Source organism: Melospiza melodia, chromosome 15 (genome assembly GCF_035770615.1).
Source record: "Melospiza melodia melodia isolate bMelMel2 chromosome 15, bMelMel2.pri, whole genome shotgun sequence".
Lineage (NCBI taxonomy): Eukaryota > Metazoa > Chordata > Aves > Passeriformes > Passerellidae > Melospiza > Melospiza melodia.
The window spans coordinates 7,848,857-7,866,200 of NC_086208.1; the positions used below are offsets into that span (position 1 = coordinate 7,848,857).

Here is a 17,344-nt window from a genome sequence, read left to right on the forward strand (position 1 = left end):
TCTAAGAATTCTAGATAATTATGTATTAATGTAAATATTATGTATTAATGTATTGCTTTCGTTATTCCTTTCAGCTTGTCTTTCCCCATTCCACCCTCAAACCTGTTTCTGATCATAATGAAGGTTAAAAATTATCTCAGATACATCTGACCTGACTAGGTTTTATCATTGCTTGAAGCTTCTTATGAACATAAATGTATAAACAAAAAAGTTATGGATGTATTGCTCTCTTCCTTTAGTTAGGAACCTCCTTTGCAAGCGTGAGGAAAGAACATAGCATTGCCAAAGGAAAGCAATGTTTGCCAAGTCTCCTGAGTTGTACTGATGTTTATGATTCCATAAACTTTATGGAAGGCAAAACTGGATAATGCATGAATTGTATGCAGTTTTAAAGAGGTTTTTTGTAGACATCACAGTGTGGTAGGTGCTTTGAATACAAAAGATGCCATCACTTATTGTTACATTTCACAACTCACATATTCTGATGTTTCACTGTAGAAACAACTTCAGGTTCTCTTCCCTATATAAAAAAAGTTAGTGTTTTAATCAAGCTAGTTTAAAAAACTAACAGGTGTGGGTTTTGTGTGTTTGTTTTTTGTTTCTTTTAGCAGAATATTTTACATTCAAATTGGGGTCATAGTAGCAAGAAGAATAAGGGTCTGATGAGCGTGCATGTTGGAGTGTGTTAATTCCTTGTTAGTGATTTAGAAAAGGCACAAAGGGGACACTGATTGTGGTGGAAGGCCAGCCTTGTTCTCTATTATGGCTGTTTCATTAGGGCCTCTGCATGAGGCCCAGCAATCCATTCAATGAGAGAACAAGTCCTTTTAATTTGAGCTCAAGGATCTTGTTTAGCAGGTCAGAAATCGTGCCTTGCAATTCCTAATTAACAAGTCATTAACTAGTCTGTTGTGAGATGCTCGTAATCTTGTCTAATTAAAATGCTATCAAGTTAATTCATAAATGTGGGAAAACTTAATGGTGGAATTTGCCTTTGGTTTTGTTTATAAATTCAGTTGTGAAGAGGAGGAGCTGGCTCTTAAGAGTTTTGATTAAGTTGACATGCACTTGGTGTGAATTGTTCCTTAACACAGCAGCTTTCACCACACTTGCTCCACTTTATAGCCTTCCTCTATAGGAATAAAGCCCAACAAAGACAAGGACTGCTGCATGCATTGCTATGCATATTTTAGTGTGAATTGCTGACAATTTTTTTCTTTTTTTTTTTTTTTTTAGTTTTTAACAACTTGCTAAGGAGCCAAACATTTTTGAAGATTATTCTTGTCTGTTCTTATTGGCCTTTCTCCAAATTAAAATAAAAAACGTGTCAATCAAATGTAATAGTACTTGCAGGGCTAAAATGAGATCCTTTTGCTGAATAAATTCTTTTTGTTTGTTTCTTTTGGGGGGCAGGAGGGTGTTTGTTTTGTTTTTGATGGAGTGGAGCCCTCACATTCCTCACAGTCTGCTATAGAAAGGCTCTGTAAATAGGTTTTGAAAAAAAAAACCCTGACTCTAAACAAATAGATTTAGAAGCTGGGTATGAATGATGAGGCTATTAGAGCTTGTCTGTTGTGTTACTGTACAGTGAGCACAGTTTGTTGTGACTAATGCTAAATAGGGTTTAGAGTTGCATTCAGCATCCCTTATTGAGGAAAATCCTGAAACACCACAACCTATACTGCAGCAAGACACAGTTACTCCTGTGCATAAAAGAGCTTTTGCTGAACAGGGTTTTAAAAATAGAGGCAGGCTGGGGAAGAACATGAAATTAACTTCATGAGATCTTAAAGCCAAGATACTGTGATGTTTGAGGATTTTCAGCAATTTTTGTTTGTCTAACCCTTGTTTTATACCAGGCTTAAATAATGAAGAGTACCAAGTGGTGATTGGAAATGATACAACCCATTACATCATTGATGACTTGGAGCCAGCCAGCAACTACACCTTCTATATTGTGGCTTACATGCCTTTGGGAGCCAGTCAGATGTCAGATCATGTCACTCAGCACACCCTTGAAGATGGTAAGAAGTTATTTTGGTGAATGTTCTTATCTGCACTGAGTCAAACTGCGCAGTCCAGTGGTAGCAGTTTCTTGAGGGTCTTGAATTTCTCTTGGTACCAGTGAGACTTCTGGATACCAGAGTGCAAGGCAGCAGCTCACAAAAGGAATGAGAATAAAATAACATTCTGGCAGAGCAGCACTGTGTGTTACACAGTCTCTTTCTGTGCTGAAAGACATTTCATTAAATCATGTCAATAACTATTCTAGATCTTTGAGAACTCCTTTCATGATGAGAATTTGACATTAGCCTAGGATTTAGGCTACTGTCAAATTTTTTAAAGATTTTTTTTTAAAAAAATTAACCTGTTGTTTTGGTTTTTTTGTGTCTGTGTGCCTTTTGTAGTAGAATCAGAATTTTGTAAAAGACCCCCCTGACTATTTCTGTGCAATGATTTAATTAATCTGAACATCATGGCAACAACACACTTCTTAGCGTAGATCATTAGATCTGATTAATAAGTTCTGACAGGGTTAAGCTTTGGCAGCATGGAACACCGCCATTTCTAGCTGTCTGCAGGTCACTTTATCAGGACCCTCATTACATGGTAAGGGGAAGAAAACATGCACCAAGTATTTGGCTGCAGGTTGTTGTCTGGGCCCTGGGTTGGAGCTGCTGCATCAAACCCTGACAGGCAGTGTGTCACACCAGTCAGGTGCTGATTGCCTTTGATTACTGCTGGCAGCAATAAGAGAAGAAATGGCCTTACAGAAAAAAGTTAGCTTAAGCTGTTCTGCACGCAGCAGGTGAGAAGTGTCCAGTTATCATTAAGAATCTACAGAACTTGCTGGATTATTTAGTTTTACATTCCTGGCATCTCATTGTAGTCTAAGGTATTCCCTGAGCTCAAAAGCTTTGTCTTTGCCGTTTTAGTTCCCTTGAGAGCTCCTGAGATCAGTTTGACGAGCAGGAGCCCTACAGACATTCTCATCTCCTGGCTGCCAATCCCTGCCAAGTACCGGCGGGGGCAGGTGGTGCTGTACCGCGTGTCCTTCAGGCTGAGCACCGAGAGCAAGGTGCAGGTGCTGGAGCTGCCGGGCACCGCTGACGAGCACCTGCTGGAGGGGCTGAGGCCCGACAGCCTCTACCTGGTGCGCATCACTGCGGCCACCAGGGTGGGCTGGGGAGAGGCGTCCCTGTGGACCTCGCACCGCACCCCCAAGGCCACCAGCGTCAGAGGTGAGGCTCGGCAGGCTGGGCACTCAGCGGCACGGGCTTTGGGCTTGTTGGATTTCTAAATTTTCTTAATTCAAATTGTACAGAACGAGGCTAGAAACTAAAGCATCTGAGCAGCTCACAAACATGAACTAGAGTTTCCTGTGCCATTTTGTTCAGTGTAAAATACATTTCTACAAACTGGAACGCTGCACATTAGCGTTGTAATGTTCTAGTAAAGGATCTCAGTTGTTTCATGTGTGTTTGTACTGCATGCATCTTTTGAATATGCAAATTGACTTGATACATGAAGTCTAATTTGTTATAACTGAGCTTTGAATTTTATTATCATTTAGTAATGTCATGCAGAAGAACATTCGTCTTCACAAAATAGCTTGAAAACTATGCAGACTTGAGTTTTTAACTTTATTCCTTAAGCTTGAAAACTATGCAGATTTGAATTTTTAACTTTATTCCTTAGCTATAGTTCACATCCTTCTGCTTTGGATTTAATTGAGTTTTGACTGCTATAGTGAATTATTAACACTTGATGAAGTGTGATGGTGTTGTTAATCATATTTGCTTTGGCTCGCTTTAAAGCAGGAAGGAACTTTGTAATTATCTTTGGAATGTTTTCATTTTTGCTTAAAACGAACTACCTCATAAATTTGTTTACTTATTTATTAAGATGCAGAATTAAAAACTTTTTCTATTCTGTTGTATTCTAAATTAAGTGGTTAGATTTAGGTTATAGGGAGTCAGATATCATAAGAAAGAAATAATTACATGACTACACAGATGAGATAGAATCAAAGTCTGAAGTGAAGTTTGGACTGATAGACATCCAGATTTTTGCATGAAAAATGCTTTTTCTAGACCACAAGACTATTTTCTGTCTGTATTTCTGTAACCCCAGCCCCGAAGTCTCCCGAGCTGCGTTTGGAGCCCATGAACTGCACGACCATCGCTGTGCAGTGGCAGCAGGATGCCGAGGACCCCGCTGCTGTGCAGGGCTACAAACTCTACTACAAGGAGGAGGGGCAGCAGGAGAATGGACCCATTCTGCTGGATGCCAGTGACCTGGAATATACTGTCAGTGGTTTGGGTGAGTGTACAAAATTCTTCCCAACTCTTTTGGAAGATAGTGACACCTTAGAGAGCTTAAATCAGTAGACCTGTAAGGCAGCAGAGTTAGGTTTGGCCACCTGTTTGCCCAGCAATAAGCTTTGCAATCTTGAGTTAGGCTGCTGAGGGAATAATCCTCTCACAAAGTATGTGTTGCACAGCACTTAGGTAACCAGATCTTGTAAATCATGTGTAAGCTGGAAGGACACCCAACTACTTATCACAAGATACAGAACTTAGTTAGTAAATACTGCAAGTAAATGATATGTCTTTTTAATATGCACTTTAATATGCAGGTTTTTAATATTTTTGGTGTTTATGCCTGATCTAGGAACAGTGAACGATTAATACAAAACACTAAAGCTTTTTTTCTGCTATTTTTAGCCTATTTCTGTCTTACTTGCAGCCTTTGTCACAGGTGTACTGCATGACAAGCACTGCTTGTTCAACATAGAAGCAAGCAGCTCTTGTGCTTGTTATAATCCTGTTAATATTTTTTAGGAGTATTGGTAAATATTTGCAGGACTGAGCACAGACCTTGCTGAGTACCACTGGAGTCCTTCCACTGATCACCTGACTCCCTTTCCTCCTGTAGCTCTTGCAATGTGTATTATCACAGATGTGTTGGGATCATCCCAAGGTAGAAGGTACTTTGTTTACATGCAGAACTGAGAGTTTCTTTCATCAAAAGATGAAATCTATCACATAATCAGCAAAAGTAAAATAGGACTTGACACTTGCTGTTTGAAATGTGTTGAGATAGTTTACTTGGTGGTATTGTGGAGAATTAATCTTGACTCAGTTATCAGAGTTGACCTGCAGTCTTAACTAGGTCAAATGCCTTCCTGACCATGCTCAAATATTCTCATCTGCTGCACACAGTTGAGATACAATTTTAGGGGAGATTTCAGAGGAGTATTCTGGTCTGTTAACTGGACAGCTGACCATCTGTGACCATTTCCAGCCAGAGCATCTGGCAGTGGCCGACTGTTTAACAGAACTGAGAGACAAAAGAGCACCTCTGAGAGCACAGAAAGGATGTGGTGTCTGTGTGTCCTGGGACAGAAGTGCATAAATCTTTTTCTTATTATACAATAAAAAGCTGTAATTTCAAACATGTGCAAATTTATTAACAATGTGATCTACATTATATGGATTTTCTCAGCCCACTAATAGTCTTTAGATGAAAATACTATTTTACAGAATTATATTAAAATGTATATTATCTGTGTTGTTTTTGTTAGATTTTCTTTATATTAAGCATGTAGACAGATGAGAAAATGGAAGAAAAGTGAGTTTGGAAATTATAACTTTTACATGGTCACAGTTGACTGAGTTGCAAGAAGGAAGAATTCATGTGCTTGAGTTAACCATTCAGTCATGATGCATGTGATGTGTTGAGTGTTTATTCTTTATCATAATTCTCAGTATCTAAATATGGTGACCAAAACATGATACATTCCATATACTCTGATTGCTGTAATTTATATTTGTCCTATCTACATAATTTGTGCTGGTGCAGGCTGGTTTCACTGAAGAGTAGTTTTTGGGGGTTTTTTTAATGGGATGTATTGGGTTACTTGAAGTATATATCGGATATGAACTTTCCTAAGTTTCTTTGCTGGCTTCTTTCTTTTTTTTTTTTTTTTTAATAGCATTTATAGTAAAAGGTATTCATCACTACAGCTACAAAAGACTCAGCTCAGGAAAATTGATTAGGTCATGATTTTCCACTGCTAAGATGATTACTTACACTGTAGCTTGGAAAGCTCACAGAGACTTCTCGTAGTGATAGTGCCTGTCTGATTGCCCTTTGCCAAACTGCCTTCTTGAAATACTTGTGCATGCCAAATTATTTCTTAGAAAGCAGTACACAGCCAATCTTCTGCCCCTGGCAGCTGCACACCTGGTGATTATAGCAGATAGAATTATGTGCAGTACATAAATCCACAAAGACTGTAGCCACATCCACACATTAAGAAGGTGATTTGTTCATCTTTTTATTTCTTGTGAATAATCTAAGTGATTTGGACCAGTACATTTCTTTATTTATGCATTTAAATATTAAAACTATTAGTTATTAGGAAGTGGTCCTACCTGGTATAATTTGAGGTGTAACAAGGCAAGCCACTGGGGTTTGTGACTATGGTAAACTGATTTTTCATGAACTGGACAGAGGCTTTGAGCACTGATGTTCTGTCGCCCATTTGCCTCTCCTGAGGACACTCAACTCCTGATTTATTGACAGAGTCTTTAAAATAAATGTCTTCATTATGAGCTACAGGAATTAGAATACTGCAAGTGTGAAGCTCGAAGGGGAAAGGTGTGTGTTAAGACTTTTGATGTACTATATGTTGGATAACATGGTCAAAAGGAAGGGTTATTCCTAATTTGAAAGAATATGCTCACAGTCCTAGGGGCTTCCCAGTGGTAAAGAAGGAGCAGTTTCTCATGCATTATCTGTTGCCACTGAATTTATATGGCTTCCAAACACTCCCTCTTCATGTCTTTGTCATGATTGCAGCTGCCCTACATTCCCTGTTCTTCTGCATAGTTAATAAACTGCAGATATACTTGTAGTGCCATTTAGAGCATGTCAGTACATCTGTCCATGGAACTTTCTGCAGATGTTGGTACAAATGCCAGTTGTGCAAGATATGTGTATTAAAGAGGACATTTCACTTACCCTGTGGCAATTAGAGTGCATCACAAAATGAGAGTTCATGATTGTCTCTAACTAGAGAGAACATTAGCATTGTTATTACAAGCACTGCTGATTGCTTGGTTGTGGGTGGCTTTGATATAACTATTACAAATGATTGCAAATGTCTACAGGAGGACTCTTGATGGAAGTATAATTATGATAGATAAAGCAGAATCAGCACATTCGTGTGAAATAGATGACAATGTTTAAACATGGAATGTAGCAATATGAATATTATGCTGCATATTTTTAGTCTCTTGTTGGTTGGCTGAGACATGACCTCTCTTTCTCCAGTGTAGGTCCACCCAGTTACTTCTGTGTGTTTTTAAACTGGATTATTTACATGATAGTCACCATGTAAATAGAATTAAATGATCTGATCATTTATTCTCAAAATAAATATCCACAGTTTCACATAGACATTTGTTTGTGTTAAAGGTCTTTGCATTTGTTTTTCAATAGCAGGCCATTTCCTAGTCCAGTGTAAAATTCCATTATTACTTGAATGTGCCACAGGAGCAGACCCTTGACTGCATACCATGCATTTTTGCCTCTATTTTTAATTCCTCCATTTCTTCCTCCTGGTTTAGAGATTTTTCCTTCACAGAAAGTCTTTCATTGTGAGGCTTGATAAGTCTGCTGGTACCAGGTAATGGTTCAGGATGTGTGTTCAGAAGTTGAAGTGAGTTTTGCTGGTGGAAGAGTTTGTTAGGGAACCTTCTGGTTTTACATTACCCACTGGCATTTTTTTGTGCCCGTATTGAGTACTTTTGGGAAAAAAATTAGATCCTGTCAGAGTCATGTGTGTGATGTACTCCAAAAAGTTTGGTCTTAATCAGTAAAGCTTTCCTGTCAGAAAGCTCTTCTATGTTCTGCCTCTTCCCAGTTACAGAGAGGAGAAATAAAGCAAAGTGCATTTCCCAGTGTTCCTTGACCTGGACAATATTTCCAAGTGAAGAATTTGCCAAAGCCTGAATGACACAAAGGCACATTTTGTGAGCCTGCATGGCATTCCCCTTTGGAAAGGGAGCTTCTGCTGAAGAATTAGCCAGCTACCTACTACACTCAGGATTCCCCCAGAGACTCGGCCTTCAGTTGTTTAATTTCCCTGGGATCTATTTATATTGTGTTACAGCCATGACTGCAGCTAAGCTTTAGTCCAGGGCAGCAAAGATGACAAGGTCATTCAACAGTCCATAGAAATTGAATAAGGATGTGTAAGAAGAGTCAGTGCAAAGAATTCCTCCAGTTAAGCTGCCTGCTGCACATCGCCCAAGCTTCTCTTGTAATGATCCTGTTAAAGTGCTTTAAAGTTTCATAAAGCAGCTGATAGAGTGGTGAGATAGCACACACAGCAGTTTCATTTGCACCATATTCCAAATGAATGTGCTGGAAAAATGTAAGTTTTAAAAACTTAATGGCATCTCTGACAGTGTTGATGCTATCTTTCTTAAGAACAGCAAATGCTGAAGTACTGAGAAGGAACACTAAGTGCATTTCATGTGTCAATGGAGTAATTTCTGAAAGCTGGGGCTGTAATTTCAGTTTTATCTCATGTTTTGTTGGTGTCAAAATGTAGCCTCACATGCTTGTATTTAACAGCTCTGGAATACTGAAAATTGTGTATATGGGAGTTGATATTGCTTTTTGTTTATAAGTTACTGTGGAAATTTAGTTTGGAATTCCCATACAAATTCAAGGAGCCAGGCATTCCTACAGTTTCATGAAGTGATGTGAAAGAAACACGGGTTTTTCTTGAGAAATATTTTTTTTTCATTGTTAACTGTTCTCAAATGGCATTAAAGAAAATATAACTTAGTATAACAGATGTACTTTTTTCTGCTTGAGGTATTTTACATCAGATCAGACATCCACAGTTAGTGGAATGCTGACTTGAACAAAAAGACAGCTCTGTTAAAAAAAGAATCCGAAATTGCTTTAGTTCTTAAAAAATATCAACTAAAAGCTCAGTTTTCCTGCTTGGAGAGCCAGATGATTGCACTGCCTGCTGTATATACTGTGGTCATGATATTTTCATAGTGGAAAGTGTGTAATAGCTCAGTAGGTGAGCAGGACAAATATTATCATTTATTTCCACTGTTTACAGCTGGGTCAGTCTAGTGTTTACTCCTGCTGATTACATCCTTAAACTAAACCTCTTATCTGTCAATTCTCCTGATTGTGTGTAACAGCCTTGCTACTACTACTTATCAGCTAAAACATAAGGGATTTGCTGAGAGGGGAGGAGGAATTGGTCAAATGGCACAGGAATAAAACCAAAAGCCCTGGAAGTAAACTGGGCATGTTTAAAATCAGCTAACTGTGACCCCTTTCTCTTCCCCAGCCATGGCAGATAATGCATATTTGTAGTAACAAAGCCAAGCTCTTGCCTAGTCCTGCTATGAGAGTGCTTCTGTGGCACCTCAATAAACAAGAGACACACATTCCTGGCTCCAGTCATGAAAGACAGACCTGTCACCACTCTAAATGAGTCTGTCTTCCAAATGCAGACATGACATATCTGCATATCATTTTTTCCTGTTCTTTTTTCCTTTCAAAATTTGAAAGTTAGATTATAGATTAGAAGAGAGAACGGAGGGAGCTTTATTACCCTGTGACTTTTTTACCTGTAAGATATCAAAGCAAATGCTTCTTTGATAAGCTTTTACCTCTTTTATATAAGAACCATATTGCATTTTACAGGCTGTAAATGCACACAGAGATCAAACTGGGTTTTGTGTTTTGTTGTGATTTACAAACTGCTGCATCATGTTTTGTTTCCAGCGTATGGCAGTGCTAGTAATTTCTCCAGGCCTGTTTGTAGCTGAGAGCTCCCTTTAGGCTCAGATTTACCATCCATGCTTGTGGAATACCAGGCTGAGTGGCAGAGGCAGGGAAGGCATCAAATCTCTGTCCTGTGTGGCATTTCTGCTCATGTATTGTTGGGCAGCTGTGCTGTACTGGGGGAGTAGCAGGAGGCTGCACAGGGCAGACACACTGACACAGGGTGAGCAGACACTGGTCCAGACTCACCCACTGGCTTCATGCCTTCCTTACGGAGGGAAAATACTGCACTGCTCTGCTTAGGTGAAAAATTGATTCATCAGGGTTGTAAATTGAATTCTTACTGGGCAAAACTGAAGCTGATGTTGGAGTCTGTGGCCCTTTGTTGGAGCTTGTCAGCCTGGCTTCCATTGCATCCACTGTGTCTTGGGCAAAGCTTTATTTAAGCACTGAGTGGGAATCCCAGATAAATATCAGCTTGTTCTGAGCAGCTTTGCTGGGGAGTAGCCAGTTAACTGTCAGCTGCTAATGCTGCTTACCTTCTGTGCAGTTCAAGTGACACATCTGTAAAAAACTGTAATGCCTTCCTTCCTGGGCAGTTCTGCCATTATTTGTTTTGCGTTGTGCAATATTGCAGATTTGTATCATTATTGCATATTTTCACTTTAATTTCTGTTCTTAAAAAGATTGCTTTTTCCTCTATGTTTTCTGTCAAAATTTAAATTTACCTCTATTAAAGAAATTGGATTTATGTGTTTTTCTAAACCACATCACAGTTACTTCTGCCCATATTTTTGTTTTTTGAAAGTAAATATTATTTTCATACAGTTAATTTCTAGTGGAAAGCTTTAATTAATTTTTAATATCTTTGCCAATTTTAAATTACATCATCAACATGTAGGTTACGAATTTAGTCAGTAATCAACTGCACTGGAATACTGACATTTGTAACATCTGCATTAGCAGCATAGCTTGTTTTGGTGTTGATTAAAATGCTATTTATGACAGACCCTTATGAAGAGGAATCCCTGGGCTTTCTTTTACTCAACAACAGACTCATGGAATGTTGAGTAAAAACTCTAAAACTCGTGGAAATGTATTAATTTGTCAGAATGATAAGCACTTAATCTTGGGTCAGAAAGATGCATTCTTTCTCTCTTATTTAAAAGCTTTCATGAACAGGTAGTTTGTGTTTTGGAAGGATTTTTATGTCTAACATATTTTTATGAAACCTTCTGGAACATGCTGTGGTCCAGTTTGAACTCTGTTATCTGGGAAAATAGTCATGATACCCTCATCTGAACATGCCTTGGCAACTTCCCAAGTTAGTGGCTCTTTGAAGGGGAAGCACATGGCAAGGGAGTAGATCCTCAGTGCAGAATAAACATTGAGTGTACTGTACTTAAAAATCAAAATGAGGAGTGCTAAGACAAGTTAAGCCCTGCACTAGAGAGATCCTGTGAGCTGTCGGGAGTGGAAAGTGTCACTGCCTGGGACAATGCCTTGTAGCAATGTTAAAGGTAATAATGTAAAGATAAGTGCTTTGCTGAGGCAACAGGAGCAATCCTGTTCCACGGGCCCACTCCAGCAGCATGGAGGGCTTTTGCCTGTTTTTGAGACTTTTGCCTCTTTATCAACCCATAACTGAATTGGACACATTTTTCCCAGGGGATCAGATTAATTGTGTAACAACTCAAAGAACTGGAATCAAGGGTGCTTCAAAGTAGGAGGAGAAGATTTTTTGCACTCTGGCAAAATAACTTGCCAGCCTGCAGTGAAACAAAATGTGTTGTCCTCAGGGTATTTAAAGGTAAACTTTTCCACGGTGGGAAAGTGATTAGAATCTTGCAGGAAATGCTCTCTGCTGCTCTGTGGTCCTGGGGTAGGAATTCCAGCGTTTAGAGCTAAACCTGTGTGGGAATTCAGCTGGGAGATTGTGTCATGTTGATTGAGTAACAGTTAGGATGCATGCAAATAGTGTTGCATTGTTCATTTGCTGGAGCTGAAGGTTAAAATTTGCTTAATGAAAGGACATATTGATCACTCCTTACAATAAGAAAATAGTAAATAACTTTAAATTAAGAACGACCAAAATGTTTTTAGGTATTACAATGAAGATGTAATGAATACATTTTGATAGCTGTAAAGTAAAAGTGACCACTAAATAAAGACTTAATTTCTTGAAACTGGAAATTAAGTTAAATGTATAACCCCCGTTTAAAGCTAAAAATTTGCAAGCAGATAATGATGGCAGGAATGGCCAGATAAGTGATAAAGTGTCTTAAACAAAGCAACAAAATAAACCAAATAAAAGAACCGCAGAAATCTGAACTGCTATGTACATTCCTGCTGTACAATCCCTTTTAGATTTAAACAGAACTTTAAATATGGTGGGTGGTTTTTTTTCCCCTCCTTTTTTTTCCTGGAATGAGAGGATTTGTCTCTGGGAGACAGCATTATTTAATTTGCTATTTATTGGACTTCATTAGTAAAATACTTAAGTCCTGGATTGCAAAGAAACTGCTCCTTGGAGAAAGCTTAGAGAAAACTCCTGTTATAGGAAATTAAATCAACGTTGTCCATTAATCATACTGCATGTCAACCCCCAGACCTCTCTTGATTGTTCTTGGTGAATGTGAGGAACCATTAGATGTGTGAGGTCCTTAAAGGTCTGAGTAAGTCAAAGGGGAAGAGTTTAAAAAAATGCCACCATTAGCACATGAAAGAGACTTCAGAGTGGACAGAAGAAAACATTTGCTGTACAGGGCTAGTTACATTTCTTAATTTTTTTTCCTTTTTTATTTATTATTTTCTTCCGTTGTTAAACAACAATCCAGATGTTGTGATCCAAATGTTAATTTAATTCATCCTGAAGCTTTTTTTCATTAACTTTTTTTTTGGGTCATGTTACTAGTTGTAGTTGTATGGGAAAGGTAAGAATAGGGGATCTTTGTAATTTCTGTGTTAGTGATAAGTAAACACACTTCTAAAGCTGAGCTAAAATGTCTTCTGGTAGCTTCCCTGTCTTGAGTAACACCTTGGTTATATATTTGTCATGAAGGCATTATTCCTAACAGAAACATTTTTTCAATTTTGGGAAAAGATGCAATTGTGAAAAAGTGCATGTTTGTTTTTTCAGGCTTTCTGCAGTCACACTTCTGTGGCAAATGAAGAGGGGGATGCAGGAAGCAGGGAAAAAAAGAATCTTGTGTTGGAAGAAGCCCCTCTTGCTGTAAAACATCTCTTCCAAACCTGGGACTTTAAGATTTTTTTTTTATTTCTTTGTTTTTGAGTTTTTTGGTGGAGGTTTTTTTTGGGGGTTGGTTAGTGGGGTTTTTGTGTTTGTTTTTCAGGGGTTTTTTGTTTTGGATTTTTTGGTTTTTGTTTCTAATCTAGGAAAAAATGTTTAGTATAAGTAAGATTTGCATAAAGAGTGTATTTCAGCATTGATACTCACTTTCATGGTGTTTTTTTACCTTTATCATAGCCGAATGTTGTACCCCTGTTCAAACTGGTTATCATTCAGAACAAAACCACTTGTTGCTGCATGTGCTTGTAGAAACCAGGACAGGGAAGTCATTCTGATCCTCTTTGGTAGATCTGTGAAAGATTTGAGTTTCCTGTCTCTGATGGCATCCAGTTGTGCATGCTGGGGGTTTTTGTACAGCTGACACTTTTGTGTACTCAGACAAAGGAGGAGTTCACAGAATCCTGTATGCAAACACACCCTAAAAATGTGGATTTTTTAAAAGGTAGTTGAGCTGGAGATGGTTTGGGGTGGTAGGTAGGATGGTGTATGTGGGAGCAGAGAGACATAGATGGGTCGATGTTACCCTACTGTGCCTTAAGTCCATTTACCAACTTTCTCCTTTGTATATTCAAGGTGCAGGGAGGGCTGCCTGCTGCCCAGCTCAGTATGTCCATGTCTATATTTGCATGTGTATATAGATGCTGTTGGGAGAAAAATAGGATATCTTTGATCTTCTTTGTCTTAGTCTAGCCCAAGACTTCTCCATCACAAGCATACCTCTCACCTTGTGTTCATTGTTATTTCCATGATAATTTCTAATGGCCTAATTTGGCCTTTTTTCTCTCTTCATGTCTTGGCTGCCTTCTTACAGCTTCTCACCTGCCTTTATTTAATCTCTCACAGTTTCCCATCAGCCCTTGTTGCCTTGGTGACAATCACTTGCCTTAGAAATCTCCATCTGTAGCACTCCCTACCAGTTGTTTGTGCTGGAGAACTCAGAGGTGGCTGGGATGTATATAGTCTGTGTGCTATCCAGGCAGAGTGGGCAGGCACACATGGGCTGTGTTTGACATCATTGTCAGATAGGCAGGGACCTTCATCCCTCTCCTTCACAACTGACAGCCAGATGTTGCTTCCAAGCCAATCAAACACCTGCAGGAGAGCACCAAGCACAGTCCAGTTGCAGGACAGCAAAGTGAGGTGCTCAGAGTGCAGATTGAGTGCAGGCATGAGAGCAGGGCTCTCCAGCTGACCCTGCAGTGCCTGCACGTCCCTCTTCCCTTGAGCCTCCCTGCTGGAAGATCTGGCTCTCAGGGGTCATGTTCCCCCTTGCTGGAGGAGCCTGCAGTGGCACCCGAGAGCCTGTGCTGTCTCCTGTGCCCCTGTGCAGGGCAGCTCTGCCTGCAGCATCCACCTTAGGCAGTTATTCTTATTTCCACTTTGCTAATAGCATATATTATCTGTGCTGAGAGCACATGCTGTGCCCTTCCAGCAGTTTGGCAGCATTCCCATGAGTTTCACAGGTGGGTGAGTGTTCACTGTCCCATGGTACACATGGGGTACCTGGAACACAAGGGAGAGAAGGGCCCTTTTCATGGACTGCTCTGGTACTGATGTTTTAAGCTGAGTGTGACAATGACATCCCTGCAGTCTGAACTGAGCTGTGAGTGTCCAGCTTTGCATTCAGCCTATTAGATAACAGCTCCCCCTTGAGGGAAACGTCTTTTGTTAATAAACTCATAGCTCTGGGATCAGTGGAGTTTTTTGGGTAGGTTTGAGGGTCACAGTTTCACCAGGCTGGATAAAACAAAGCAGACTCGTGGTGGCTGTGCTGAGTCCTGAGCAGCTGCCAGGGCTCCCTCTGCTGCCTTGGGACCTTGTTCAGCTCTCAGAATTCATCCAAGTGCAGCTCAGAGCACAATAAAGTAGCAAAAGGTGGCATTTTTGGAAGAAATCACCCCACATTTCTTGTGTACTCTGAATTGGTGCTGCTGCTCTCTGTGCTTGCACACTGGTGACTCTTGTGTTGGGGCACAGGATGGGTGGGAAGTGGCAGAGGAAGGAGCAGGGAGTGCTGGAGGCTGAGGGGAGCAGGCTGGCTTCTTTCAGCAGCAGCACAGCTAATGCTGCTTTAAAATGCTCATCAAACTGCAGGCTCAACAGAGCATTTGTAAAGCTGAGTTGATGATGGGAAAGCCTTACAGTTGTGCAGGGGGAGATAGCTAGCTAAGAGTTAAGTAGCTGTGTGTTTATTTTACTTAAGCAATCAATCAGTGAGACTGCTTTCCACTTCCTAAGTGTTGTATAAACTTCATATGCAGAGGGATTACATCAAGATAATTTTCTTCTCCTTTTTTTCAATCAAGATATTGATATGGGTTGAATTTAAATCTTGAATGCATTAGAAAAGTTAACAAAAATAACTTTCATTATTAATTGTATCCTACTCGTTTCCTCTGTACCTTTCAGTTTGTTAATACAAGGTTTGACAGATATTAAATGCTTGTTCTTCGCAAAGCTATTAAATAATACAGTAGGTAAGGCAGAAGATTTACATTCTAACTTGTCTGTGGTCAAACATCTGGACAACAGTAGCATTGCTTCTGACAAAAACCAATTTTGCGTATTAAAAAGAAAAGTTAAACATTTTGAAGGAAAAATTTAAACCAGAACAAGTTCCCATGTATATAATTATGGAAAATACAGATATAAGAAACTTTCTAGAAGAAAAGGACACAATTATTAAAATTCTGCTACAGTTTCTGCAGAGTATACTTTCTTTCCTATGTTATAATTGTTGTCCTTTAAAGTACAATAGTTTTTACCTGTAGTAAATACTATCTATATTAAAAACATGTAATGTTGTAACCCATTTCCATGTGGGGAAAGATCCACTTTTGTCTTTATGAAATACCACAAAGTGTAAAATAAATAGTAGAAACTGTGTTGTCAGTCAGAAGAGCAAAAGATTTTCAAAAGTTTGAGGAAGCCTGAAATCTTTCAGGCTACTCTTCTTGTTTAGATTCTTCTTTGTGTGGACATTAAACATCTTAGTAAAAGGGTACTCAGGCCACAGTTCACTGACTAAAGGATTTGAGCACCTGAGAGTATTAGGTCCAAATTCAGATTGCACATGTTGACCTCTTTTACACCACCTGCAAGATTTGTCTTTGGTGCTTTCAAGAGTTGGTGTTTCAGAAACTTGGTGTTAATTAAATAGTCTTCAAATAAACCATTAACATCTATTTAACTAAAGGCAACAACATCATTAACTTGCACAGCTGCTGCCACAAATATAGACTCAGTAATCCTCCTGATAAATTATCTTAGAAAGCAGAGTCTTGGCCTGGAAAGAGATGAACACAAGATGTCATTGAAATACTGTTTTGGGAGGAATCAGTGTGGAGATGAAAAGTTATTATAATTTTTACAGAGAAGCAGGTTGTCCTGGCCTTCTAGATGGGTATTTTCAGCATGCTGAAAGCACTCAAAAATGAGTGTAAATATGTATTATATCAGGCTTCATTGCCTGGTGACAAGCTGTCACTTACTGTGTTCTTTTAATTAATGTTTCAGTGCAAATTCATGGCACAAAACTCATTATCAATAACTTCTGCCAGTGTGCCATTGGATTAACAGTGGTGAATATTAGAGCCAAGGATGTAATAGGGTCCTGGATATTTCTATTGTCATTACAACTGGAAATTTTCTTTAGGTCATGTTTTAGAAGTTTGGGATGTGCTGTATGAAAATGTAAAGGGTAAAAATAACACTGCTGTGCCAGACCATTAGAGAGGTGGTTCAGCATAATCTAAATGTAATTAAAATGAATACCCTTCCTAAATGTCAAAGATATGCAACCAGTCAGAGACACTGAAGGGAATGAGGCCTCTAAGAAGATAGAGAGGGAAAAGTAACAGACATGTTCATTTATGGGAGAGATCTGCAATGCATTTCACAGCTGAGGAAACAGTCCTGTGTCCTCAGGCCATCACACTTCAGGTGGAACTGCATGCTGAGCTAAGGCATTTGAGATGAACTCTTTACAAGTACTGTTAGCTGTCTTCCCTGCTTCCTGGTTTACTAATGTGTAATTGGAAAATATTTAGCATTATATGATGGATTTTCAATGAATAATTTATATTAAAAGTAGTGTAATAGAGAAAGCTCAATGCCACCCCTTTTGTAGTTGTGGGGTTTTTTTAATGCCTCTAATTTAACTTCAGCAAATTAAGTATGAGGGTTGTAATATTAGCAGTAAAT

At 39.1% G+C, this 17,344-nt stretch overlaps 1 protein-coding gene across 1 annotated transcript in view; it reads left to right on the forward strand.

Moving 5' to 3' along the window:
* PRTG (protogenin) overlaps positions 1 to 17,344 on the forward strand; it is a 73,840-nt gene that overhangs the window by 34,354 nt on the left and 22,142 nt on the right. The window contains 3 exon segments of the mRNA XM_063170139.1: positions 1,860 to 2,024; positions 2,937 to 3,242; positions 4,135 to 4,323. Of these exon segments, the coding sequence (XP_063026209.1) occupies positions 1,860 to 2,024; positions 2,937 to 3,242; positions 4,135 to 4,323 (660 nt within the window).